The sequence below is a fragment of the Phytophthora cinnamomi genome (assembly GCF_018691715.1).
Source record: "Phytophthora cinnamomi strain GKB4 chromosome Unknown Contig83, whole genome shotgun sequence".
In the NCBI taxonomy this organism is placed as follows: Eukaryota; Oomycota; class Peronosporomycetes; order Peronosporales; family Peronosporaceae; genus Phytophthora; species Phytophthora cinnamomi.
This window is the reverse complement of record NW_027151016.1, coordinates 211,270-237,547: the sequence shown is the minus strand read 5'-3', so window position 1 is coordinate 237,547 and position 26,278 is coordinate 211,270. Positions and strand designations below refer to the sequence as shown.

The following is a 26,278-nucleotide window of genomic DNA, read 5'->3' as shown; positions in this document are numbered from 1 at the left end:
TGAAAAAAAATGCGTTTTTGTGTTGTACGTTGGTAGTTGTTTGATGATGTCTGCTCAGCGCTTTTAGAATTTAATCCAGAGATTTACCCCACCGGAACCCACCAACCAGACTTGTGACGAGCTTTGGTGGGGATGGCTGTGGCTATCCGACCCATTTCGGGACTGATTTCCCATACCCCTCTTTACATTATGTGCGCTTTGGGGCCTCTAACCCAACCAACTAAGATTTAATCTAGAGTAGTTGGTCATTGATGTCAGAAGTTATGGACCTTCATCTACAACGAAACGTCTGCTGCAATGACTCACTCCTACATAAGTGGATGTAGTCACGCTTCGACACTGAAAGATACTACTTTGAAGTAGTATACTACTTGAAGTAGTATACTTAGTTGAAAAAGAATATTTTTTTTCTTCTCATTCGAACGCGCATGATGTATCTGCTTGATAAAAAGGATATTAGCCACAACTCGGGTACTCACGCCAATGGTCATACGAGTAGTTTAACTGTGTCTACGTTTGGTTAGTTATAATAAATGACAACAAACATGAAACCTTGAATTTCTTTTTTGGGAAAACTATCAAAATGCCACCCAAACTTTGCCCGTTTATTAAAATTCCACCCACTTCAAAGGCAACGATGGAGTGTACCATGTCTTTGGGCATGCATATTAAGTTAGGTTTAAAGGAAATCTTATATTCACGTAAATCTGTTTGGCCAAGCGAAAGACCATGAATGGTAGACTGAATCAATCAGGTCAATACGACTTAGGCTGCAGGCAAAGTTGATGGTGCTTCACTATCGCACCGAATCTATAGCGTTTGTTGTAACTAGCGGCACCGCATACATGAGCAGTGTACTGGCCACGGAGGAAGGAGATCGCCACGGACGTCTTTCGGCGTGATGCACGCCAGTGCCTGGACATTATAATAAAGAATTGTAATGTCAATTCCGCCACTCAATAATAAATACTTGCGCTGCGACTTCAGCAATAATAAACAACGGGACAATAGCTATTGTATTGCGCGCACGCTACTGCTCTTCGCTGTACCTAGGTGTCCTAATTATCGGAAGCGCCCTCGATGTCCGCGATACCGACACGCATGTGGGGAGCGTACTGAAGAGCACGCACCAAATGTCAGCATTCTTGGGCATGGTGGCGGTGGTAATGGGGCTGAATGGCATTGAGCGGTAGCTAATTTGCAAATGACCTAGCCTAGATATATCCACCATTTGCGATGCAGGGCAACAAACTAGGCGATTAGTGGATGTGATGGACTCTAAGAAACTACTTGTGTTCACTAAAGTATAAATTTGCACGTTGTTAGCCCGTTTGACTAGGAAAATACATGCATATGGACATTGAGTGGACCCAACTTCATCGAGCAACCTGACTTACCTTCATTATGAAGTCCCATGACTTAGGAAAAGTATATTTACAAAAGTAGCAATATTACCCCGTCATTTCAAATTGCAATAATAATAAATGCAGTACACAAATAGTATTATTATTTATTATAATACTTTTTTTCCGAGCACTGATGCACTCCACGAAAGGTACGAAAAGGGCGGGCTCAGAAACGTACATTTCACTTCATGCACCCTCCTTATCGTTATCCTGGAAGATAAAAACATCGAAAAACTCACAAAGGCCAGGTACAAAGTTGCTGTTTTGAACTCATCGTTGTTGTAAGCGCAGTATCGTGTCAGACTAGGTGTTAGTTTTGGCTAAGTTGAGAACAAGATTATGCACAGCATTTTTTTGTTATCCACCTGTCGATTTTTTTCTTGTAAATGGCGAAACAACAAATCGTGATGATCACTAGCCATGCGAATTGCGTGCTAACTTTGACCATGCCCAGGGTTTCACTACCTGTGCGTCCTCTACTTACACCTCAGATAAACGCGCTCAAAGATGCAGAGGCAGTACCGATGAATGCAGGCATGTCTGCGCTGACGATCGCGTCGGATAACGGGCATTAGCCGGTCGTTAGGAATCATAGAACTAAATGACTGCAGTGGACCTCACTTCAAAACAAAAAAAAAATGTCTGCGCTGAAGTCTTACCACTCAGTTATGAATGCCTCCAGGCGTCTTCTGGAGTGTGTGGCATTTTAGTAATGGACAAACTATGGTTGGAGTTTTATTAAAATAGTTTCCCTCCTTTTTTTGTTGTCACTTACACGTAGTATCCGATAACACTGTTGATGTCGCTATTGAGGAAATACCTGTTCGGCGAGGGAGTTGTACAGCAGTTGGACGTGACGTGTTCGGAAGTGGGTTTCTTCGTTGAAAATCTCCGAAGAAACTAGATGCTTTCAGGATTTTGATTTTTTTTTCGTTTCAATTTGCCCGTGTACCTGAGAAGAAGTCGCCAGTGATGTGATCCGAAAGCATTATAATTCATTGTGTTGAGCAGTTCGGGGTCCATGTCCTCGAGCAGAAGCGATTCCGTCTGTATTCCGTAGAGCCGCTCAATCGGTTAGTTTTTTCCCGCATTTTGCTACGTGCTGTCAGCGCAAAAGTACGAGTCTGGTCGGCTTGGTGCACTTCGATAGTTGTATTATTGCAGATTATACTCACGCATTCTTAAGTCGTTTTCTTAGTCATGGTCATTGGACCTATGAACCTGCTACATATACAAGAGCGCTGCTCAATGGATCAGAGAGAACTGCATGAAGTTCAAGTACCGGCACACGTGTGGAATCAAGTGCGAGACGGTCGTCGATTCATCCGATTTGAAGGCGCGGCCCAAGAATGAGCGATTATTGTATTATAAGTCAGCAGGCCGATTGCATCAGGACCAAGAGTGACGAATTGATTGCGTCAGGGAAAACATGACGATAACAATATTTCCTACTTCAAGTAAGTGTTATGTTTTTGCAGCCCGTATCAAGGTACTGGGCTGGATCCGCCAGAGCTCGAACTAACACGAGGCTATATTAAATGAGCTCACTTTTCAATTTGCCTTCTAACCCTAAAACCAACCAAGACCGGAATCTAACAACCAAATTTCAAGATGCTCAAGTCGTGGCTGTCCGCTGTGTGCTACACAGCGCTGACCCTGGCTGTCTTCAACAACGGATTTGTTGCGGCCGACGAATGGGACGCCAAGGTTGACGAGATCATGGCAAACTTCACCACGGAGGATATTGTGGGCCAGATGACCCAGATCGCTTCGTATGGTCTGTTGAACTCGACATACCAACTCGACGAGGAAACCCTGCGCGGCTTCGCTAAGTACCACGTGGGTTCCTACCTGAGCCCTCCCATGTCGGACTCAGGCGAGGTGAACGGTTCGTGGGGCTGGACCACGGCTCAAATGCGCGAGTTTGTTGGCCGCATCCAAGCGATCGCCATGGAGGAGAATGGAGGGCACCCGATCATTTACGCTACGGACGCTGTCCACGGCAATGCCATGCTTCTGGACACGGTATACTTCAGCCACCCGATCAACGGAGCTGCGTCGTTCAACCCCAACCTGGTGTACGAGGAAGGCCGCATCAACGCGCGAGACACCCTAGCTGCGGGTATCCCCTGGATCTTCGGACCTGTCCTCGACCTGATGCACAACCCGTTGTGGCCTCGAGTATACGAGACGTTCGGCGAAGACCCGCACCTTACTTCGGTCATGGGGTCCGCTATCATCCGTGGAATCCAGAGCAACAACCAGTCTGCGGCGTGCATGAAGCACTGGATCGCATATGCCTGGAACCCCACGGGCCATGACAAGGACGGGGTTCAAATTAGCGACTTCGACCTGATGAACTCGTATTTCCCGGCGTTCAAGGCTGGTATCGATGCCGGTTTGCTGTCGGGCATGGAGAACTACATCTCGGTGAATGGCGTGCCTGTTGTCGAGAACACGAAGCTGCTGACGAAGCTGTTGCGCGACGATGTTGGCTTCGACGGTCTCATGGTGACGGACTACGGTGAGATCAACCACCTGACCGAGTTCCACCGTACCGCTCGTACTGCCGACGAAGCAACCAAGTTCTCGCTTGAGCGCACGTCCATCGATATGAGCATGGTGGCGTCAGATCTATCTTTTACCAACGGGACAAACAAGTTGGTCGCGGAGGACCCGGTCATCATTAAGCGTCTTAAAGAGTCCGCTCGCCGCATAGTCAAGCTCAAGGTTCGCCTAGGCCTCTACGATAACCCCATGCCGGGTGAAGAGCTGTTGGAACTTGTCGGTAATGACGATGACGTTGCTACTGCACTTGATCTCGCGCGTGAGTCGATTGTGCTTCTGCAGAATAACGACAGCACACTTCCCCTCCAGAAGAATGCATCCGTCTTCCTGACGGGGCACAGCGCCGACAACATTGGCTTCCAGTGTGGAGGGTTATCTGTGCAGGTGCAGGGTGTCGACGGTAACGAGCAATTCCAGCATGGGCACTCTGTGAAGCAGGGTTTCGAAATGATCGCTGAAAATGAATCATTCACGTATTTTAACGGGCTGAACGCTAGCGGTGACTACACTGAGGCGGACCTTGCTACTGCAAAGAAATACGCTGCCAATGCTGAGTACACCGTCGCTGTGATCGGTGAAGCTAACTATGAAGAGAAGGCCGGTGACATCAACGATCTGACTCTGCCTCTTGGTCAAGTCGAATATGTCAAGGAACTCGCCTCCACCGGGACCAAGGTTATCCTGGTACTATTCGAAGGCCGCCCGCGTATCCTGAACGACCTGCCGGAGAACGTCCATGCTGTGGTAAATGGTCTGTTGGCGTGTGAGTTGGGAGGCAAGGCTATGGCTGAGATCATCTACGGCGACGTGAACCCCAGCGGCCGCATGCCGATCACTTACCCCAAGTACACTGGCAACGTCATGATCCCGTACCGCCACCGTGTCAGCACTCAGTGCGCGTCTGGAGACTACTGCGTCCCTCAGTGGACGTTCGGCCACGGTCTCAGCTACACCGAATTCACGTACTCGGACATGAACATCAGCACCACGAACGTCACGTCCAGCTCCGACTCCGTCAACGTGTCGGTGACCGTGACGAACTCGGGCAGCGTGGCCGGCAAGGAGACCGTGATGCTGTTCCTGACGCAGCCGTACCGCTCGATCTCGGTTCCCGAGGTGAAGCAGCTGAAGAAGTTCTCGAAGATCAGTCTGGAGGCAGGTGCGTCGCAGACCGTGACGTTCGAGTTGACGGCGGCGGACTGGAGCGTGTACTACCCTCAGATCGGCCAGGGTCTGAAGCTGGTGGCGGAGGACGCGGACTACGTGGTTGCGATCAAGCCGGATACGGATTGCGACGTGTACAACGAGACTGCTGCTGCAAACCCGTTGTGTGCGACGTTCACACTGTTGACGGGCGAGTACCCGTTCGGCTCGCTCGTGGCGGAATAAAAGTTGAAAACCGGAGTCGGAGTATGTGTAGATTTTAGTGCTCAGCTTCGTGGCAGAAGAGAAGAGAGGCAATGAGCACAATAATAAAGCTGGTGTTGGAGCTGCTTCGTGAATTTACACTTGCAGCGCGACGGGTTACGAGCAGTCGGGTAAAATTGAGAGACCGCGTGCTGCGGGCTGATGGAATTCAATTCCGGTCACGCGCCTTTGTCAGACACACTCACGGACCGTGAGTCACGGTTGGAGATCCGCCCGTCCTTAGGTCCTGCACTGCAGTGCGTAGAGGGAAGATAATCAGCACTTGAAATCGACGTGGTTGAAGCTGCAAGGGCCGAGGGATCCGGTGCCACTTTTGGATTTATTCCCGCGAAGGCCTCTGATTGGTCCGCGCAACTTCAGCTTTGCATTTCGGTGTTGGAACTTGAGGCGGGCACTGCTGCTTGGGGTCAAAGCTGGCTTCAGTCCACGCGAAAGAGCTGCTTGCAGGCCTCCCTCGCACTTGACCTCCAAGAGACTGGAGCTCGGGTGACCCGTGCAGTTTCCGCAGGTTGAAGATGCCTCCGGGATCGAGCGCCGCTATGCGTGACAAGCGGCCAACGAGTTTTTGTATGCCGACAGATGGCACTTGCGTTGAAAACCATCCTTGATTTTGTCGGATGAGCCGGAAGGCATGACCGCCTAAGCCCGCGAGTGATCGATCTACTGTACTTGACGGGTAAATGAATTGCAGGCTCCGCTTCAAACGTCCGCGACCGAAGCGCTCACTTTCGAATTCGCTTGCTACGGCTTCCTGTCAAGTTTTGCCAAGCACTCCGCGAAAATGCTCAAGTCCTGGTTCGCCGCTGTCTTCTGTGCCGCGCTGGGGCTCTCCGCACATCAGTACGTCGCCGCCGACCAGTGGGATGACCGCGCTGACGAGATCGTCGACTCCTTCAGCACGGAGGATCTCATCGGCCAAATGGCACAGATCGATATCTCGACGCTCATGACTGATGACCTCGAGCTGGACGAGGATGTGGTGCGCAAGTACGCCAAGATGCGTGTCGGTTCGTACCTGAATAGCCCGCTCACTAACGGCCCCAAGAACGGCACGTACCTTTGGACTGCCGAAAAGTGGCGAGAAGTGGTGACACGGATCCAGGAAATCACGATGGAGGAGAACGGCGGCCACCCGATGATCTACGGTGTAGATTCGGTGCATGGCGCCATTTTCGTCCGTGGCGCTACGCTTTTCGGCCAGCAGATCAACGGTGCGGCCTCATTCCGCCCGGACCTGATCTACGAGCAAGGTCGAATCACGGCGCGTGATACGCTCGCTGCCGGTATCCCTTGGATTTTCGGTCCGATCTTGGGCATATCGCGCAACCCGTTGTGGCCGCGGACGTTCGAGACGTTTGGCGAAGACCCCTACCTGGACTCGATCATGGCAGATGCCATTGTGCGCGGTCTGCAGAGTAACGGCAGCACTGCCGCCTGTATGAAGCACTGGATAGTGTATACCAAGACCCCCACGGGCCATGACAAGGACGCAGTGACCGTATCGGACTACGATCTCTTGAACTACTTCCTGCCGCCATTTAAGTCGGCTGTCGATGCTGGTGTGCTCAGCGCCATGGAAAATTACATCTCGGTGAATGGTGTGCCCCTCGTATCCAACACAAAGCTCATGAACGCCCTGTTGCGTGACGACCTGGGCTGGGATGGTATGATGGTGACGGACTACGCCGAAATTGACCAGCTCGCGGACTTCCACCGCGTTGCCCGCACGTACGACGAGGCCACGCGAATTTCGCTCACGCGCGCGTCGGTTGATATGAGTATGATTGCTACGGACGACAGTTTCATGAACGGCACCAAGGCTCTACTTGAGCAAAGTCCGCAGTATCTGGCCCGTGTGAAGGCCTCTGCTCGTCGTGTGGTCAAGCTGAAACTGCAGCTGGGTCTGTACGAGAACCCGGTTCCTGGCGAGGCCAACCTGGACTTGATCGGCGGTGAGAACGATACCGCGACAGCCCTGGAACTTGCCCGCGAGTCGGTAGTCTTGCTCAAGAACAACGACAGTGTGTTGCCTCTGGCAGAGGACGCGTCGGTGTTCCTGACTGGCCATGCCGCGGATGACATTGGTCTGCAGTGTGGCGGCTGGACCATCGAGTGGCAGGGCTATGCGGGGCACAACGAGCTCTATCCGTTGGGCTCGACCGTCAAGGACAACATCGAGTCGATCACTGGCAACAGCAGCAGCGTCTCGTACTTCAATGGCTTGAACTACACTGGTGAGTACTCCGAGGCCGACCTAGCGACTGCCAAGGAGTACGCCAGCAAGGCCGATTTCACCGTCGCTGTCATCGGTGAAGGTCCGTACGCTGAGAAGCCGGGTGATATCGACGACTTGGCGCTGCCTGCTGGTCAGATAGAGTACGTGAAGCAACTCGCCTCCACGGGCACGAAAGTGGTCGTGGTGCTGTTTGAGGGACGTCCGCGCCTGCTTGGTGACCTGCCCGACAATGTGTACGCTATCATCGACGGCCTTCTCGCGTGTGAAATGGGCGGCCAGGCCGTTGCCGAGATTCTGTACGGCAAGGTGAACCCGAGCGGCCGCTTGCCGATCACGTACCCGAGAGACCCCGCCAACGTCGAGATGGTGTATAACCACCCCGTGACGACCATGTGCGAGAACTCAACCGAGACGCCGTTCTACTGCGAAAACCAGTGGGACTTTGGCACCGGTCTGAGCTACACCGACTTCACGTACTCGGCCGTGACGTTAAGCAAGAGCACGATCCAGGACCCGAACGACTCTATTACCGTTTCCGTGGACGTGACCAACAGCGGTTCCATGGCCGGCAAAGAGACCGTGATGCTGTTCTTGATTCAGCCATACCGCTCGCTGAACGTGCCTGAGATGAAGCAGCTCAAGAAGTTCTCCAAGATCAGTCTGGCAGTCGGCGAGACGCAGACTGTGCAGTTCACCCTGACGGCCGACGACTGGGGCGTGTACTACCCGCAGATCGGCCATGGGCTTAAGAAAATTGCTGAGGACAGTGAGTTCTGGGTCGCCATCAAGCCGGAGACGGACTGCGACGTGTACAACGAGACTGCGATCCGCAGCTCGCTCTGCTCGAACTTCACGTTGAGCACCGGCGAATATCCGTTCGGCACTATCGATATCCCTTGGTAAGCGGTGTCGATATAATTGGCGCGTTGCAGCTGTAGCACTCGGAAAGAGAGACCGAAATGAGGATGTGTTGTCGTTGTACCAAGGGGCCGACACTTGAGTTACACATATAATGAAGTTGTTATTCATGAAAATGGCGCGTGGCTCAATCACCATGACTGCACTTAGTGTTCGCACAAACACTAGCTGCATAGCAAACGCTAGCGTTTGCGAACTGTTTGTTAGCGTATAGCAAATTCTACTAACATGTTGGTAGAGTTAGACGGATTTATCGTGCAGCTCTCTCAGTCGGCGCCATGTGAACTCATGTTTCTTGATCAATTTCTCTGTATTTAATTTTAATAAGGATACTGTGCACAGCCTCCTCTATAGGGATTACGCAGTAGTGGCCCGAGCGAGCTCGTAGCTGATTTAGCGGCAATTGAATTTGAGCGCGTATTGATTGTTGACCTTCCAGTACAACCAAGTTGGGCTGTCAACGTCAAGAACGACCACCGACTCGGTGGACTTTACGCTTTGATCCTGACTACCGTAGTCCTCGGTTGGCCTAGGTTCTTAAGCCGCTGAACTGGACTATCAAGTTCGAGTTGGTCTCGGTGGTCGCGGTGTTTCTTGCCACCCGTCTGCACTTCTTGATGCTGTCGTTGACAGCCTGATAATCGCACAACAACGTTGGATTCGTAGTCTATGCTTGCATTGTCACAGCGAAGGATTCCGGCGGCTGCAACCTCTCGATGCACGGTCATGATCTCACTTCAACTTGCCCAAAGATCGCAGGCCACCACACAACAACAGAAAAGCATGATGTAGCCACAGATAAGTGTATTATATAGGCAACGACTGTGACGCCCTGCTCCTAGTGCGCCCTTGGCTTGCGCTCCCGTGCCTCCAAAGAGAGCCCAAAGCCAATCGCGCCGGCAAAGCACTACTCGTGCACGCCACTACCACCACCCCGGGGAGGGGCATCCATTACTAGCTGACAGAGAGGTCAGGGTGCGCTTACTCGACGGCGATGTCGACGCTGGGGCGCATAGAAGAGCACACGGCGAGCACGTCGTGGATCTTGTGGTTCTTGAACTCGCTCATGAGCTTGGCCTCGTTCTTGATCTTGTTGTCGTCGACAGCGACGAAGGCCTGCTCCGTCAGGATGTAGTCGAAGCGAGGAGCCCACTTGCGCGAGCCGAGACGCGCCGTGGTGGAGCAGTTGTCCACCATGTAGGCGACGCCGCGGGCGTGCATGTACGGGTTGAGCGAGTCCACCGACTCGATGACCGACTCGTTGGCGACCTCCGAGTAGCAGTGGCCGTGGCTGATGAGCACGTCGATCTGGGCCATCATCATGGCCACGTACGAGCCGGCCGTGAAGGGGTTCATCACGAAGTTGCCGTCGCGGGCGGCGCGCACCTTCTCACCGACCTTCCACGTGTACGTCTGGTCGATCTTGCCGAACGGGAAGCGGTCGTGGCGGGCCACGGCGTTGTTGACGCTGCGGATCTCGTTGCCGCAGGCCACGTCGTCGTACACCTCCTCGATGATGTCGCGGCACGGCGTGTAGGCGGCCGTGTAGGCCTTCTCGAAGATGATCTTGTCCTCGCCCTTGAAGCTCTCGTAGACCGACTTGATGCCGTCGTGCGAGATCTTCTCGTTCAGCGGGCCGGTGATGCACTCGGCCGTGTTCTTGAAGGCGTCCTCGGGGCTCATGCCCTCCTGCACGTAGCGGCGGAAGAGCGACTCGACCAGGCCGTGCACGCCGCCCAGCAGGATGCAGCGCTCGCCGAAGATGTCCGACTTGTACTCGTCGGCCATGGTCGTGTAGAAGGTGTAGGGGGCGCCCACGCCCACGCTCCAGCCCAGGGCGATCTCGGCGGCGTTGCCGGTCACGTCCTGGTGGATGGCCACGCTCGAGTTGATGCCGGCGCCGTTGACCGTCTTGCCCTGCACGTAGAGGCGGCGCACGCTGTCGCCCATGCCCTTGGGGGCCATCATGACCACGTTGATGTCCTTGGGGAACTCCTCCTTCACCGACTCGAGGTGGCCCAGCAGGTAGCCGTGCGACAGGCCGAGCGTGGCGCCCGGCTTGATGAGCGGGAAGATCTTGGAGTAGAGCTTGACGCAGGCGGCGTCGCTGATGAGCAGCACCACCATGTCCGACTCCTTGATGACGTCGAACATCTCGCCGAGCGTGCCCTCGTCCTCGCTGAAGCCGGCGGCGTGCGCCTTGGCGATGGAGGACGAGCCCTCGCGCAGACCCACCTTGACCTTGATGTCCGAGCCCTCGAGCGAGTCGCGCAGGTTCTGCGCCTGGGCGGGGCCCTGCGAGCCCCAGCCGATGACGCCCACCTGCTTGATGTCGGCGAAGGCCTTGGGCAGCAGCGGGAACAGGTCGCGGCCGCCGGGCAGCACGGTCTCCTTGGCGTCGGCCATCTGCACGGTGCGCAGGTGGTCCTTGAACACGACGGAGCGCAGCTCCGACGCGTTGGTGGCGAACGAGCGCGACTTGAGCAGCGGCGACGACGCGCGCATGGCGGACTTGAGGAAGAGGCGCATGGTGACGATGGGGCGGCGGGGGGAGGGGAGGCGGCTGCGACTCGCGGGGGAAATCGGGGAATGAGGATCTTGCGGCGGCGATGGCCACCGGCACGCGAGCCTGTTACAGGGGCCACTGTTCGGGGCGCTCAACCGTTTGCGCAGTTTTTCACTGCGGAATAAAATATCCTGTGGTATCGACTGGGAAAGAGCCGAACTATGCACCGATTTCACCTGTCAGACTCGATGTTGTGCGGGGAGGGAAAAATCTTGTGAGACTGGGCCCGGTGCTGCAGCGCAGTGTGTGGTGGAGCCCCCGGCTGGCGGCTTGTGCAAACACTTCGCAGCGGCGGTAACACTCGCCAGAGACGCGGCGAGGCAATCGCGCCGCCACCGCACTGGGAAGCCGTCCACGAGCTCTCGTGCGCCCTGCCGACGTTATGGCACTCGCAGACACCTCGGGATCTTTTTGCCGACGTACTTGGGCGGCGAGTCACTCGCGACCAGTCGTTCGTGGAGCCCGCGTCACGCCCGACGCGTCACTGGGGCTGGCAACTCGAAGTTGGGCTCAGGACGGATGTCACGATTGTATTGAACTTAGTGTTTGTAGGTGAGCCGATACACTTCACCCGCTCATATCGACCTCAGTTGCGCAAACGGTTTGGTGTACAGAAACGGGGTGTGTGGACCGCTGTTGAACCGACACGTAGCTGCTTGGAGGATGGAGAGCGAGGTGTCGATGCAGCTCGCGCTGCTGCCGGACGAGTAAGCTTGGGCCTCGCCCTTCGCATGTGGACGAGTGGCGGAGGGTTCACTAACGCTCGCTGTGCTGCAGGACGCTGGTGTGGCAGAAAGGGCCGGGCGTCGGCAGCGGGCGCTTCGGGCAGGTCTCGGCGGCGCTGCGACTGCCGAGGTGCAACGCCGGGCGCGCCTGACTTGGGCTCTGTATGATCTGATACCGCTGACGTCAGACTGGTGCAAGTTGCAGCGCGGAGCTGCTCGCGGTCAAGCAGATCTTCATCCAGGAGGAGCTCGAGCTCGGCAACGACGTGAGCTCACTCTCGCTGCAGCGCGTGCAGAGCTGGGAGCAGATCCAGCGCGAGCTCGCCATCCTGCGGCTGCTGCAGCGCCATGGCCACCGCAACGTCGTCCGCTTCGTCGGCAGCGGTGAGCTGCTGCTGCTGCTGCTGCAACTACATGTGCTTCCGGTGCTAATGTGGGCACAATGCTCTAACGTTGGCTCTGTCACTGCTGTGGCTGTTGCTGTGGGCAGAGCGCTACGGGCCGACGGTCAACATATTCATGGAGTACCTTCCGGCGGGCTCGCTGAGCAAGTACGGGGCATTGGGGACGTGGATTGCCTGGATAGCACCGCACGGACAATACCTACTGACAGTGCTGGTTTGTGGTTGTGGTGCGGTGCTACGGTGTGCAGGCTGCTCAAGGAGTTCGGCGCGTTCGAGGAAGACCTGGTGCGAGTCTACGTGCGTGACGTGGTGCGCGGCGTGGCGCATCTCCACGAGCTGGACATCGCGCACCGCGACCTCAAGTGCGCCAACCTGCTGCTTGCGGACGACGAGCATGGCGGCGTCAAGATCGCTGACTTCGGGACTGCCAAGAGGGCGAGCACGGAAGACCTCGGAGCCGCCATAGCGGAAGACAACGACGACCAGCCTCTGGAGACAGCACGGTGCTTTTGTGCTTGCAGCTTAGTGTGCTATCACATAACCTGGCATTACTAGTGAGCTGAACTATGCTGGTTTCGTCCAGGTCGGTGCGTGAAGGCTTGGGGTCGCCGTTCTGGATGGCCCCCGAGCTCGTTCGCGCTGAAAAGGGGGCAGATTCGTGGCGAAAGGCGGATATATGGGGCGTTGGCTGTGTCGCGATCGAAATGGCAACGGGAAGGCCGCCATGGGTAAGATTTGCACGTCGCCGTTGCGCTAATGCTGCTGCATTCTATTAGTATCTGACTCGATATTTGCAGGAAAACTTGTCAAACCCGCTCACAGCTATGTTCCACATTGCCTCCGCCGCTACAATTCCCGAGTTTCCGGCTCAGCTGTCGTCCACAGCGCATGATTTTCTATCGCTGTGCTTCGACAAGAACCCAGACACACGTGCGTCGGCATCAGAGCTGCTTCGCCACCCCTTCCTGCGTGACGAGGTCGACGAATACCAACCTGTAGTTGGTACCTCAGCGTGTTCAACTGCACGCTACACTCGGCAATCCGAGCAGAGTCGTCGTGAAGAACTTCTCGAAAGCTATCTCGTGCACTGGGAGCAGAGCGTACTGGACAAGTGGGGGCACGAGTTGTGGTTTCGTGTACTGGGCCGGTGGGTTGCTCGAGCCCGTCGATCGCTGGCGCGAAGACAGCGACTAGCACAAGAGGCAGCAAGCGTAAGATGAGCCAGGATAGCGTGTCGGATAAATAATAAGCAAACGACCACTTCCAAGTTGTGCCAGCTTATTGAAGCCAGACTTAGGGTTGTTGAAGTGAATGGGCGACTTCCTGCGTTGAGCACGGCACCGATGTTTATCCGGATACGACCGAGGTCGTCCGGACGCCGGAGCGTGCGTTTATTAAGGCGGAGGAGCTGCGCTTCGACGACGACGTCACGTGGGCGGACCTGTGGGCGGACCTGACTGCAGTGTACGAATCTCGGACAAAGAGGCCACTCGCTCCAGTATTTCTTCGGGGGTATTTACCGCTCTCAGGGCGGCTGGGTGAAGAGAGTATCGGGTGAAGAGTAAGCCTTATGACCTGCGCAGGAAAACGTCACATTACGTCGAGGTCGCGAATCTTTTTGTCGAGTTGGCGGACTTGGACGATGCAGGATAGTCAACAGCGATGACCCGCTCATCTATCCCTTACCATAAAGAAGAAAACGCCCCAGCAGCGATAACTACGAGTGGATCCCTGCCCACATTTGCGGGTTGTTCCTGATCGAAGGGGGGTATATCTACCACCGGACCTGTGAGATACCTAGGGAAAGTTTGGGCTTTGTCGGACGGGTATCGTGTACGTGAGGAAGCGGAGAAGCTGCCCGCCCAGGTCGACATGAGCTCGTATCCTGGGCTAGAAGGTGAGAGGAAGCCCAGGGTACTGTGCGTTGTGGAGATTGGCTGGCCAGTGGTCGAAGAAGTAAGAGATGAATTTATGGGGCGAGTGAACCGTCTTGGCACGCGGATTCCGATGTACAGCTCGGGTCCTTCACTTGATGTGGTTGAGACTTGCCAGGTGTCTCGCCATTGCACCGACTCCACAACGATTCAATGTAGCCTTCCTTATTCACCTGCTCGGTATACGCACTGGATTGCACGTGGATGCCGAGCCGGGAGCTAACGGAACGGAGTGGAATCGCACGGTACATATTAAGCATGCGGGAGAAGAACAACTTGCCTTTCGTAGGAAAATAGGTCATCACGAAATCCTCGATATCTCCCCACTCCTTTTGATCCCTAATTTTCTTGTTGGGGTCGTTAGTGTACGGTGGTGAGCCCGCCCTGGCGGTAGGGATGCCTCTGGCTCAATACGTCGGGGTTGCTCAGATCCACGGCCCGAGCGGTTCAAGGTTCCGGTGTCCCAACAGAGACAACTCCGAACGTATCAACGGCATCACCAACGCCTCTTGCGCAGCGTGCAGTATTCTCGTCGAACGTACAGGTGCTACAGCAGGAATAGAAATGACCAATATGATGAACGAGGTTGGCGGGTAATGCTGCAGCTGTGCCTACAAACTGCATTCACCCGCCGACAACGGTGTCACGAGCGAGATCTCCGCCACGTGAATATACCAGACGTGCGATACTGCCGAAAAAGAGGAAACGAAGCGATGGAAGTAACAAAGAACCGTGAGCCATTTCATTTGAGGGCTGTACCAACTTTTCAAACTCACGACATGAGGGCCAAATGCCTGTAGCCAGAGAGAAGCAGAAAACGCGAAAATGTATCAAGTGTCCTAAGCTTAGACACCGTTGCTCGGGCTGTTCAGATTTTCTAGAGGTGGCCGCCCACACTGACAGTATCCGCACCGCTGCTCGTGTCGATGGTGAACTCCGCGCACAGCGGGTTGGTGATGTTGTCCCCGTACACATTGCACCACGTGTCCGGCTTGATGGCCACTACATAGTTGCTGTCTTCGACGATGCGCTTGAGGCCGCGGCCGATCTGCGGCTGGTACACGCCCCAGTCCTCCGACGAAAGCGAGAATGAAACATCCTTCGATTCACCAGCCCGCAGCTCGATCTTCTTAAACTTCTTCAGCATTTTCACCTCCGGCACCGAGATTTTCCGATATGGCTGAATGAGGAACAACATCACTGTCTCCTTGCCTGCGCGCGAGCCGGTGTTCGAGACTGTCACGGTGGCGGTCAGGGTGTCGTCAGCCTTGGCAATTGTCGTCTTATCCAACGTGACGGCCGAGTAGTTGAACTGCGTGTAGCTGAGCCCAGCACCGAAGTCCCATTGCATCCAGCAATTGTCCCACATGCAGCGAGTCGTCACGCGGTGGTTGTATGGGATAGCGATATTGGCCGGATCCTTCGGGTACGTGATCGGTAGCTTGCCGCTCGGGTTCACATCGCCATACAGAATCTCCGCCATGGCCTGGCCACCAAGCTCGCACGGCAGAATGCCATCGATAATGGCTGCGGCGTGGTCAGGAATCGATCCAAGCAGACGCGGGCGGCCTCCGAACAGCACAACGATCACCTTGGTGCCTGTAGCCGCTAGCGCCGCGATAAATTTCTCTTGACCTTCAGGCAACGCAGGATCATCGATATCACCATTCTTTTCAGCGTATGTGGACTCACCGATGGCAGCAATGGTATACCTGTGGTGGCTGGCGAGTTTGACGGTCTGTGCTAAGTCAGCGTCCGAGATGGAACCATCGGCCTGAAGCCCATTGAAATACGTGAACGAGTCGTTGCCAACTACATTCTCCAGGCCCTGACGAACCGAGATTCCGTTCTTGAACATCACGTTGCCAGAGTATCCTTGCCACACCACCGACCAGCCACCGCATTGGTAGCCCACATTGTCTGCCGAGTGGCCCGTGAGAAAGACAGAAGCGCTCTTCGGTAGTGGTAATGTGTTGTTCTCGTTCTTGAGCAGCACGATTGACTCGCGCGCCATCTCCAGCGCAAGCTTCTTGTCCTTGTCATTACCCACCATGGGTACATAATCCTTTCCCGGCATCGGGTTGTCGTAGAGCCGAAGCTGCAGCTTCATCTTGATGATACGTTTCACCGATTCACGCAACCGTGCTTCCTGGTCGGGTTTCTCCTTCAGCAATTTGAGTCCATACTCGATGAAATCTGTGTCAAGTGGCACCATGTTCATGTCGATCGACGTATGCTCCAGCGATGCCGAGACAGCCTCCTGGCGGGTTCTGTATGAGCGGTGCCAGTTTTGAAGCTCGTACATTTCGCTCCAATCCGTCACCAGAACTCCATCGAAACCAAGGTCCGTGCGAAGTAGGCCTTTAAGTATCTTGGAGCTAGCAACCACCGGCTCACCGTTGATAGAGATGTAGTTCTCCATTGTAGATAGCGCTCCGGCTTCCATGGCAGCCTTGTACGGCGGCATGAAGTAGTTCAAAAGGTCGAAGTCATTTATTTCAACTCCGTCACGGTCGTGCCCCGTGGGCGTCTTGGAATACCCGATAAAGTGCTTGACGCACGCAGCGGTCTGGTTGTAGCTTTGAAGGCCGCGGACGTAAGAAGCTCCCATGACCGAGGCCAGGTACGGATCCTCGCCAAAAGTTTCGTAGTTGCGAGGCCAGAGCGAGTGTTGTGAAATGTCGAGGATAGGTCCGAAGATCCACGAAATCCCGGCAGCTTCGGTGTCGCGCGCCGTCACTTTGCCCACCTCGTAGATTAAGTCGGGGTTGAAACTCGCACCGCTGTTAATTTCTTGCGGGAACATTACGGCCCCGGTAACATACCCAGCGCCGTGAATGGAGTCAATGCCATATACTATGGGGTGGCCTCCGTTCTCCTTCATCGTAATCTCTTGGATGCGTTGGATAATGTCACGAAACTCGCTCGCGCTGTAGCTGTAGCTTCCGTTGATCGGCTGATTTCCCCAGTACGTGTTGAAATAGGACCCGACATTGAGCTTGGCAAATGCGCGCACTGCGGTCTCATTTAGTGTTCGGGTGGCACCATTCATGACAGTGCTCAGATCAAGCTGAGTCATCTGACCAAGCACCTCAGCTGTGGAGAACCCGTCCACAATTGCTTGGGCTTGAGCATCGTACAAGTTGACATCACCGCCAGCGAGCACCAATGCGGGTAACGACAATAGTGCTACCCCCAATAATGACTTCACCATAGTTTTGACTTGAAGCGATTGTCTCGTTGGCAGTGTGTCGACTTATACTGCCCGGAGGAAAACCAAGAATGAAGTGTTGTTTTCAAGCCGTGGCCAAGAGTTAGTTCCCAAGCGGAGAGAACGCCAGCAGTGGACTGCCGGTGTAATGAGTGGTGGGTCGTCGCAACCATTGACGCACCAAACTGTTGTTATCCGTGATAAATGTACAGTACAGGAGCAAATTTGAGATAGGGGTTTTGCCTCCACCACGAAAGTACAAATCGCAGAAAAATCGACTGCGATGAATGCAGTAATCCAAGTAATCAGTCATAACGCGTTGTTTGATTGCGTGCACCCTGTCACCTTGCGAGCTGCAAGTGTCAATGTGAGCTGGAGATTTTCAGGGCTTAAATTAATGCAGGTGTGTAGCCAACCTGCGCGCATGTTGAGCTCCAGCATCGAGTTAAAGCGATGCCTTTGTATAACTTGCTTGATTACGAGTGCATCTGTCAGAATGAACAATATACTACATGTAGTTAATCGGCTGCTTCTTCTTCAGAATGAAAATCGCTTCTTTATGGTACAGTATGCATGTGTTCGTTGCGTCGTTGGGTCTTGAAGATAAATTGCAACAGACACCCCTATGGCAAATGCAATACAGACCGAACGTTTAAACTTCCAAACGGATTCGCTTACGTTTACAGCGCAGATGGAGTAAAACTAGAATCGAGGTGTACGCCGTACAGTCTGCAATGAGCAGGCCTCTCAAAATTAGGCAAAAATACCTACCTAATTTGACCTCGATTAGGTATTTTGGAAAAAGTCTGAATGGGTAGTTCTTAAGTAGTTCGATGCGAATGGCTCAAAATCCAAATTAGGCATCCAGGTGGTATACTTTATTCAAGTGAATTGTAATTCGATACAAATGGCGCACAATCCGAGTTAGGCATGCTATACTTTATTCAAGTGAATTAGCTACGTGGGCTCCTAGCGACGCGTTCAGCTAGATCGACCAAAAAGAAGTACTGCAGCGACTGGAGTTGGCCTACCATTTTTGCATAGTTGGTTAGAGCTGTTCTCTGCGGGTTCTTGACTTGCTTCAAGACGCTGAACTCACTCTCAACTGAGTGAGTGCCGGGCGATATCGCCGCCACTCCAGCGACGAATGCGAACAGTAACGTGTAATTGCCCACGCAGTCCACATCAGACCACGCATCAAGAAACGAAGATCGATCAACACTGTCAACGCGGTGATGAAAAGAAGTGTCGATCTTGTATCGCTCGATCATATCATGTCTGCTTCCAAATGTCATGACTTGCTGTCGGACCATACGCAGCGGTCAACCGAGCCTTGTGCGTCTCAATGAGATCGTGAAACTGGAGATCGTTGCAATCCATCACATCTTTTGGCGTTTCTGGCACGCGATCAATAGTTTCCTGGTTAATCTCGATTCATTTTTGTCGCTGCTGCAGAGGGGTGATTTTAGTTTTCACAAAAGCAGTGTTGACACAGCGGTTTGCACCAGTGACTTTAGGCTGTGATGCAGTCTGTTGGTCTCCACGAGCACCCTTCTTAGACCCTCGCTTTGATCCTTTTGTTTTCCCCATTCGTGCTAGGAGGTGGAGAGCGCCGAAAGGTGGAATGCACAGGCAGCGACGCGAATAGACTGCGAGCTAGGGTGGTTTCAGGCATGTCCGCAATTAGGTATTTTGAAAAAATAGGATTAGGCATTTTGCACTCTCCCTTCACACACTACCTAATTTTGAGAGGCCTGGCAATGAGTGTCGAATTAACTGTACATAAGAAGCACTGTACATGGTACCAGTACGTGTATAGCGTCTTTGGTTGGGATCGCTACGTGTAGAACCGACGAATATAACGTTTCTTGCCATACCACGCATCCGGTGCGCCGCTTAATTTTGCTGTTGGTGTTAATTGGACATGGAGCAGCCGTCCGACATGGCGGTAGCTGGATGGGTCAAGGCATACCACTAGGTACAATACAAACTTCTATTTGCTTATCAAAAACTGCAGCCGATGAGACTTACTCCATCTTGGGTACTTGATGGCTCAATGCAAACGAAAGTAATTTGCCGAGTAACGCATCATGATCCTCGTTCACGAGCGTCTGTGCGGACGAGTTGTAGCTTTTGGTCCGCAAGAGCTCCTTCGTATCCTTCAGCTGGATCATAGCGAGCAGGACTGGCACACACATAACAAAAGTAAGAGCCACAATTCACCCGACAACAGCAGCAGCAACAACCAAAACAACTGCCAACCCACCTCTCAACGGCGCCCACGCGTCCGTCGCCGCGTAGCTGATCTGCTTGTCGCTGAGCACGGGCGCCTCCCAGTCGGACACCTGCATCTCCTTGTCGAGAGACCCGCCCAGGAACACCTGGCACGCCGTCTTGAGCCCAGGCCGCTTGCACCCGAGCTTATGGGCGATGTAGAGCGTGTCCACGGTCGAGTTGACGGCCTGCACGAGGTCCGCAGCCTTGAGCTGGCGGAAGTCGTCGCTCAGCGAGTGGCCCACCTTGAGCACGCCCGGGTCTGCGAACAGCTCCGTCAGCACGGGCGGCAGCGGCTCGCCTCGCTGCAGGCGGTACAGGAAGGCCCTGTCCAGCGTGCTGACCTGGATGAGGCACACGGGGTTGCCCTTCTGGCCTTTGAGCGGGTGGAAGTCGGGCCTGGCCTCCGTGTCCACGCCCACCACCTTCTGCGCGCGCAGGTACGCGGCGTGCGGCTGCTCCTCGAGTGCCGAGTGGATCACGGCGATGGGCCCGTCGAAGCTGGTGGCGGGCAGGCCGTCGTAGTCGCCCAGCGTCCGCTCGCCGAAGCGGCGGAAGAGCGCCGAGCCCTCGTAAAAGAGCGGCAGGTGCTTGACGCGCGCGTGTCGCGCCTCCTTGCGGCGCAGCATACGCGCGAACTCCTTCTTCCGCTTCTTGCTGTCCGCGTCCAGCGGCGGCGGCGCTGCGGCCTGGGAGGATGGAGCCGCGGGCAGGGGCAACGGCAGGTGCTGCAGCGTGTCGGTGGCCAGCGCGGCCCGCAGGCGGTTGAGCTGCTGGCGCTGCTTCTGGCCCGCGGCGGACAGCGCCGCGCTGCTGCGCCGCTTGGTGGCGAACAAGGCCGCGCTGGCCGGGGCGCGCGCCAGCGCCCACACGCGCCGAGAGACACAGGCGGCAGACAGCATTTCGGCCTTGGTGCTCGACGTGCGTCAGCCGATTTTCGACCACACCTCGTTGACTACCGAATAGCCTTCTTGAAATTTGGGAAGGCTGTTGGAAAGGGCGGTGCTGGAAGCAACATTCCGAGCAAAGAGTACGGATATTATTAATGACTAAGCCGTGCTAAACCACAGAGAAGCTCTGGATTTTGTCATGAAGTAAGTTCTGCTTCTAAGCTACACAGCCTCTTCGTTTGTACCAGTGCAATCTTGTGTTGGCGTGAAGTATTGTAGGAAATCCAGCGTGAGTCGTTCAATTAGATCGAGTTCTTCATCGTTTTAACTCGGGTCATCGCGACATAAAAGTACGTCTTTTGTGGGTTAATGGCGCAAAGGACAGAGAATCATTCGATCAATCGTGAGCCCTTGGCACTTGTCGCTTGCTGGTTGAAGTTGAGTGCTTCGATTGAGAGTAGTGATGTGACAATAGAAAGTAGGACTAGCGGAAGTCGAAACGACAACTGGCAGATTGTTCTTGTGACGCAAATGTCGCCTCTAAAATACTCAAGCAGCACGCAACTGGATAGTATACTATCCACACCGGTATAAAACCTAACAGGTTCGTACCGATATATTATTCTCTTGTCATTTTATGAGTGATTCAGGCATATGTGTTTATATAACTGATTTCACCGAATAGTACCCGGGTCACTATTTACTTTTGCCCACAAAAAGCAATCACATTTGGGAGGGGGGTTTCTAAACTGTGTAGGGTGCGGTAAGTGCCTTGATGAGAGGCACTCGTAGAGAAACAACTCTAACTCGACAAAGAATACTTTTTCAGTTTCACTTTGTAACAACTGCAGGGAAAATCCTCCGCTCCAAATGTATCGGATTAGCATGTGCTATTTCGCAATATTGACTGTGCTACAATACTATAAATATCGTGCATGTTATCTCGTCAAGCGCAGTGCTTAACGAGCTCCTGCGATCATTCGAAAAAAGGTACATCAAAGCCTGTTCTGTTTTACGTCACGTTATAAACGAAATGTATATTCGCCCTACTCGTCACGACTCCGACGTCGTCAAGTGCGTTACTGAGTTCCTCAATCAGCGACGCGTGTGCCACTGGTTCGGTGCAATGGTGGCTGAAAAAAAAAGCTCTCACCTCTACCATTCGTTCGATACCAACTGTTCCACCGAGTTTATATTTTGGGCAGGGCTTTTATTTTCCGATCCAAATTTTAAAACGACCCGGTTTCTATTTTGTGATGGTTTGTAATCGGTGAAATCCGTTAGTGATTTGCACCAGCACTCGCATCAACTCTGGATAAAATAAAATCCAGAGAACTACATGGTGCGACCTGACCAGGTTCTGGCGAAGGAACTCATGCACAACACAACACAACTCCAGCTTCAGCGCGGCACCGCACTGCAGTAGTGAACATGAATGCTAAAGCGAACCACCTAAAAATCATGAACACTCGTAAAGCAGGTCAAGAATAGCTGCACATGAATATTGCAAGTGTAACGCCGTCGAAAGCGAAGGAGACAATAGGTCGTTGGTCTACTACTGAAGTATCTGGTAGTCTAAGCGAGAGCAGGGATGGCCTGCGGGTCCGTGCTGAACATCTCCTTCGGGTCGTATGCAGTCTTGATCTTCTGCAGCTTGGCGAAGTTGCCGCCACCGTACAAGTACTCGGCCATCTCCTCCACTGTCCACTTCTCGTCACGGTACGTCGTGAAACCACCGGGCACACCATCCGAAGCCTTGTAGGCGTCCACGAACTTGTAGAAGTTGCCGCGCATGGTGGTCATCGTGCTGTCCGCGAACTTGACGTCGAATGCCGACGAACGCATGCCCCAACGGATCAGGTGGAGGTTGTCGTCGTGCTTCCACGCCGACGCATCAGCCTTAACACCTTGGGCGAACTTGCCGCCCCAGATGTCCACGAAGCCGGAGGCCGATGCGTCCGCGAGCTTAGGAGCGTACGCAGTGCTAGAGTAGAGCTCCCACGCGGTCGAGTTGGTGAGCGGGGTAGAACGGGGGATCGTGACCGATGCGATGTAGAAGTAGCGACGAGGGGTAAGCGTCTGCTCCACGATGCCGGGGTCGAGATGGCCTCGGACGCCCAGAAGTCGTACTCGTTTGTCTTGAGCACCATCGACGGGGGCAGGTTCTTCATGAGCGAGGCAAAGACAGTCTTGGCCTTCTTGGACGAGCCGTAGAAGAAACCCTGCAGCGTGGACTTGGTCTTGAGGCTGTAGCGAATAGACAGCAGGTCATTGTTGTCCTTGCTCAGCGCCCACTTCTGCGTGCCGATGAGAGCGTTGACGTTGTCCTGCTGCGTCGGCTTGGCGCTCGAGTTGAATTCGATGGTGTAGTTCGTTACCTGTTGGGACGGAGGCTTGAACGTCTTGATCTTGAAGTCCAGCACCACGCCCATGGAGCTGGCGGCACCACGCACACCCCAAAACAGGTCCGAGTTCTGTTTGGCATTAGCGTTCACAATGGAACCGTTGGCAAGAGCCACACGTACGGACTCGATGTTGTCGAGCACCGTGCCGCTGGCACGCGAGAGGGTGCCGAAACCCGAGGCAGCTACACCGGTCATGCCGACGTCGGGGCAACGGCCGTGGGGGAGCGTGCGCTTGGCCTTGCTCCACATGTAGTTGGCGGCCTCCGAGATCATGACGGGTCCGCCGTACGACAAGAGACCCGTCGACGCGTCGTACTCCATGTGCTTGAAGTGCTTCAGGTTCATGATGAGAGCACCGTCGTTGCGGCCGAAGCCCATGCTCGAGAACGAGCGGTTGCCACCGAGAGTGGTCACCTTCACGCCGGCATCGGCGGCGCACTTCAGCGCGGCCGACACCTCCTCCTCCGTCTTCGGGAAGGCGACGGCTGATGGCACGGGGCTCACACGCGAGTTCAACGCTTCCGTGTCCGCCTTCCAGGTCGAGGTCGTGGGCACCGAGTTCTCGATGCCGGCTTTGTCGAGGCACGCACCGACGTTACCCGTGGTCGCGGCGGAAGAGACCAATCCGCCTGCGCGGCGATGAGGGAGCAAAGGACAAAAATCGCGCGACTGCTGCCGGAGATCGAAACCATGGTTCGGCCTGGTCCTCGAGTTGTTGAGCACTAGAGCGCTAGACGGCAAATGCGGAAGTGATGAACGCGGGATCATGTCAATGACTTCGCCTCTCGATGGAAGAGCCGTTCCGCCGCGCGAAAGCGAAGCTCGACCATTGCCAGCTGTGGCTTTCAGTCGAATTGTCTACTACCAGGATGCAAAGATCAGACTGGAAAAACGTTCCAGCGGGTCGAACCCAAGATCGTGAAACCGCGTCTATCGCGCAGTAACAACGCCACGAGTGCTCACTGTCACATTCCACATAGAATAGCTGATTACCTTATTGGGTCGCTCCTGAAAACCCAAATCGCTAGTACCAAATTTAGTGCATAGCTTGGACAGTTTTGCTCTTACCAAATCTGCGTTGTTTCCTGAAAACCCAATTGCGTGCTTCCCACTCGCGGTCCAAGGACACAATGATCGCTCCCGCATTGCTGCTTCTCTCCATCATTCAGCGCCGCCACCGGTCTCACCGCCGCCAGTCGTATCGCTCGACGCTAGAGCGTCGACGTCGAAGCGAGCGCGACCGTCGCATTGCTCGTATTGCACTTCAGCCGCCAGCAACTTCGTCTTTCTCCGTGCTGTTTGGCTCTTGTGACGATCCAGCGTTGATCACAGTCACGGGGTTAGACCACCCCGCGTTTCACTACGTGCTACAGCATTTTGAGGTGCTCCACAAACGATTTACTCCCTACGGACCGGCTGGCTCAGCAATTGCATCGCTAAGTGGCTCAAGGCATGGTCGGCCTCGAAGCTCGGACGCATATCAATGCCTCGCCCTCGTATTGGCATGGACACGGACAAGAGGCTCTGAATTTACTCTCTGCATGATGTTTGGTATAATGGCATCCGTCTGCTCCTTGCTCATTCGGTTTGGACGAAGAATTTTAATCCGCGTACTTGCTTCGGATCAGCATGCTGCTATCAAGATGCCTAGTCTACCCGATGTTCGGCGTTATCAACAAGCAATCCACAGAAAGTATCCCCAGTTGAACGACGTATTCGGGGTCGCCGATGGTCTCAAAATATATCTACTGCAGAGCGGTGACTGCATCATGCAAAACATGTTCTACAACGGCTGGAAGCATGACCACTACGTCGGAAATGTATTTGTCTTTGTCCCCGATGGAGCGATTGCAGCGTGCGCGCTAAATGCGCCTGGGTCGCTTCATGATTCTCAGATATCTGAGTGGGGTGGCATATACCACAAGCTTCAGAGCATCTATGAGCAGTGTGGAGCAAGATGTGTTGTAGATTCCGCGTTTTCTGCAGGAGACTATCCCTTTTTAATTAAATCGAGCCAAGATTATCTTGGAGTGGCAGCGACACCTGCAGATGTCGTCATGCTGCGCCAAGCAACTTCGGCCAGACAAGCGGCCGAATGGGGAATGAGGGCCTTCCAGAGTTCTTTTCCGAGACTGAAGGATCGAATGGAATATGAAGAGCGAGGTGAACGACGACTTATCCTGGACACATGTGCGCTGCTTTTTAACCTTCGAGCTAGATTAGTAGGCATTAACCAACTCCGATCTGTTTACATGCCCGACTTGCAAAGAGACGTAGCAGACTTACTGTGATAATCTACTGTTTTCTTGCAGGGATTTTGCTGCACCTACCAGGGCAATAGTCAACAACTCGAACAGACGATTGCTTCTCTCGCTTTCGTCGGCACGATCCGCGTCACGTTGACGGCGGTCCTCTTCACGCTGGCGGCGGTCTTCTTCGCGCCACAAAAGCTGTTGTTCACGATCAACTTCGCATTGATGTTGCTCTTGCAGCATCATCGCTCGAGCTACGGTTAATAAGTCATCGTCACCGTCGTGGGTACCTGCACGTTGTACACGAGGAAGCTCTAAAGGGCGCGCAGTAGGAACGCCTGCTGAAGTCTCAGCTTCGGGATGCACGTCCTCAATCTCGGCGCCTTCATCGTCTACGTTGTCATTGTCAAATAGACCGTTAGCATCATCCTCAATGTCATCATCCTGAGCGATATCCGCACGGTCCGTGATGGCAGCAGCTAGTGCAATAGCTCTCTCAACTTCCTCGGGGATATGAGGGTTACCTGTGCCTATATTCGTCCTGTATAACTTGGCAAACTTCCTACGAAGACTTTCTGTGGTGCGGCGAACGCCAGGAAAGTTTGCATTGTGCTCCCGCGTAACGGTGTCCCATTCATCTCGCCCAATTGGCTTGTAGTGGTCAATAAGATCGAGAAGATCACGGACTTCAGCTGGCGAGAAGCCAGCACCACGGGTCGCAGTTGGTGCTGTGCGGCGACGTCTTCCACGGCGGCCCTCACTTCTTGTCGATGCAGTTGCAGGCGGTGCTGAGTCAGGCGCTTGTTGATCAGATGCTGGTGGAGTGCTAGTAGTAGTAGGGGCTGTTGGTGGCGAGGCATTACCGATCGGAGCTTCTGCGGGCGAAACTTCTGGCGGCGTCACTTGCGATAAAGCGAAATCGAAGCTAGCTGCAGGCGTGGGAACAGGAGTAGACGATTGAGTCGCTGCAGACGGTGTTTGTTGCGTTAACGGGAAGTCATAGCTAGGGGGCGGCGGCGCATCTTCACTAGATGAGTTAGGTAAGACCATGCTGAACCAAG

General features: G+C 54.2%; 7 protein-coding genes across 7 annotated transcripts; 3 read left to right on the top strand and 4 right to left on the bottom strand.

The window, feature by feature from the left end:
* Window positions 1-3,017: 3,017 nt before the first annotated feature.
* Window positions 3,018-5,363, top strand: IUM83_11236 (Lysosomal beta glucosidase; the record flags this gene model as incomplete). Its single annotated transcript, XM_067935784.1, has 1 exon — window positions 3,018-5,363. The coding sequence occupies one exon, from the start codon at window positions 3,018-3,020 to the stop codon at window positions 5,361-5,363; it is 2,346 nt and encodes a 781-aa protein (XP_067785044.1).
* Window positions 5,364-6,183: 820 nt separating this feature from the next.
* Window positions 6,184-8,541, top strand: IUM83_11235 (Lysosomal beta glucosidase; the record flags this gene model as incomplete). Its single annotated transcript, XM_067935783.1, has 1 exon — window positions 6,184-8,541. The coding sequence occupies one exon, from the start codon at window positions 6,184-6,186 to the stop codon at window positions 8,539-8,541; it is 2,358 nt and encodes a 785-aa protein (XP_067785045.1).
* A 996-nt stretch (window positions 8,542-9,537) lies between these two features.
* On the bottom strand, window positions 9,538-11,085 carry IUM83_11234 (Ketol-acid reductoisomerase; the record flags this gene model as incomplete). Its single annotated transcript, XM_067935782.1, has 1 exon — window positions 9,538-11,085. The coding sequence occupies one exon, from the start codon at window positions 11,083-11,085 to the stop codon at window positions 9,538-9,540; it is 1,548 nt and encodes a 515-aa protein (XP_067784971.1).
* Window positions 11,086-11,785: 700 nt separating this feature from the next.
* Window positions 11,786-13,311, top strand: IUM83_11233 (STE/STE11 protein Kinase; the record flags this gene model as incomplete). Its single annotated transcript, XM_067935781.1, has 8 exons — window positions 11,786-11,829; window positions 11,900-11,977; window positions 12,053-12,231; window positions 12,338-12,398; window positions 12,500-12,754; window positions 12,835-12,979; window positions 13,049-13,185; window positions 13,251-13,311. The coding sequence occupies 8 exons, from the start codon at window positions 11,786-11,788 to the stop codon at window positions 13,309-13,311; spliced, it is 960 nt and encodes a 319-aa protein (XP_067785099.1).
* A 1,751-nt stretch (window positions 13,312-15,062) lies between these two features.
* Window positions 15,063-17,399, bottom strand: IUM83_11232 (Lysosomal beta glucosidase; the record flags this gene model as incomplete). Its single annotated transcript, XM_067935780.1, has 1 exon — window positions 15,063-17,399. The coding sequence occupies one exon, from the start codon at window positions 17,397-17,399 to the stop codon at window positions 15,063-15,065; it is 2,337 nt and encodes a 778-aa protein (XP_067784892.1).
* A 2,024-nt stretch (window positions 17,400-19,423) lies between these two features.
* On the bottom strand, window positions 19,424-20,572 carry IUM83_11231 (Glycoside hydrolase-like protein; the record flags this gene model as incomplete). Its single annotated transcript, XM_067935779.1, has 2 exons — window positions 19,424-19,581; window positions 19,663-20,572. 2 exons carry the CDS (start codon window positions 20,570-20,572, stop codon window positions 19,424-19,426), a joined length of 1,068 nt encoding a protein of 355 aa, XP_067785100.1.
* Window positions 20,573-22,135: 1,563 nt separating this feature from the next.
* Window positions 22,136-23,589, bottom strand: IUM83_11230 (Berberine-like protein; the record flags this gene model as incomplete). Its single annotated transcript, XM_067935778.1, has 2 exons — window positions 22,136-22,639; window positions 22,708-23,589. The coding sequence occupies 2 exons, from the start codon at window positions 23,587-23,589 to the stop codon at window positions 22,136-22,138; spliced, it is 1,386 nt and encodes a 461-aa protein (XP_067785042.1).
* Between the last annotated feature and the right edge of the window lie 2,689 nt (window positions 23,590-26,278).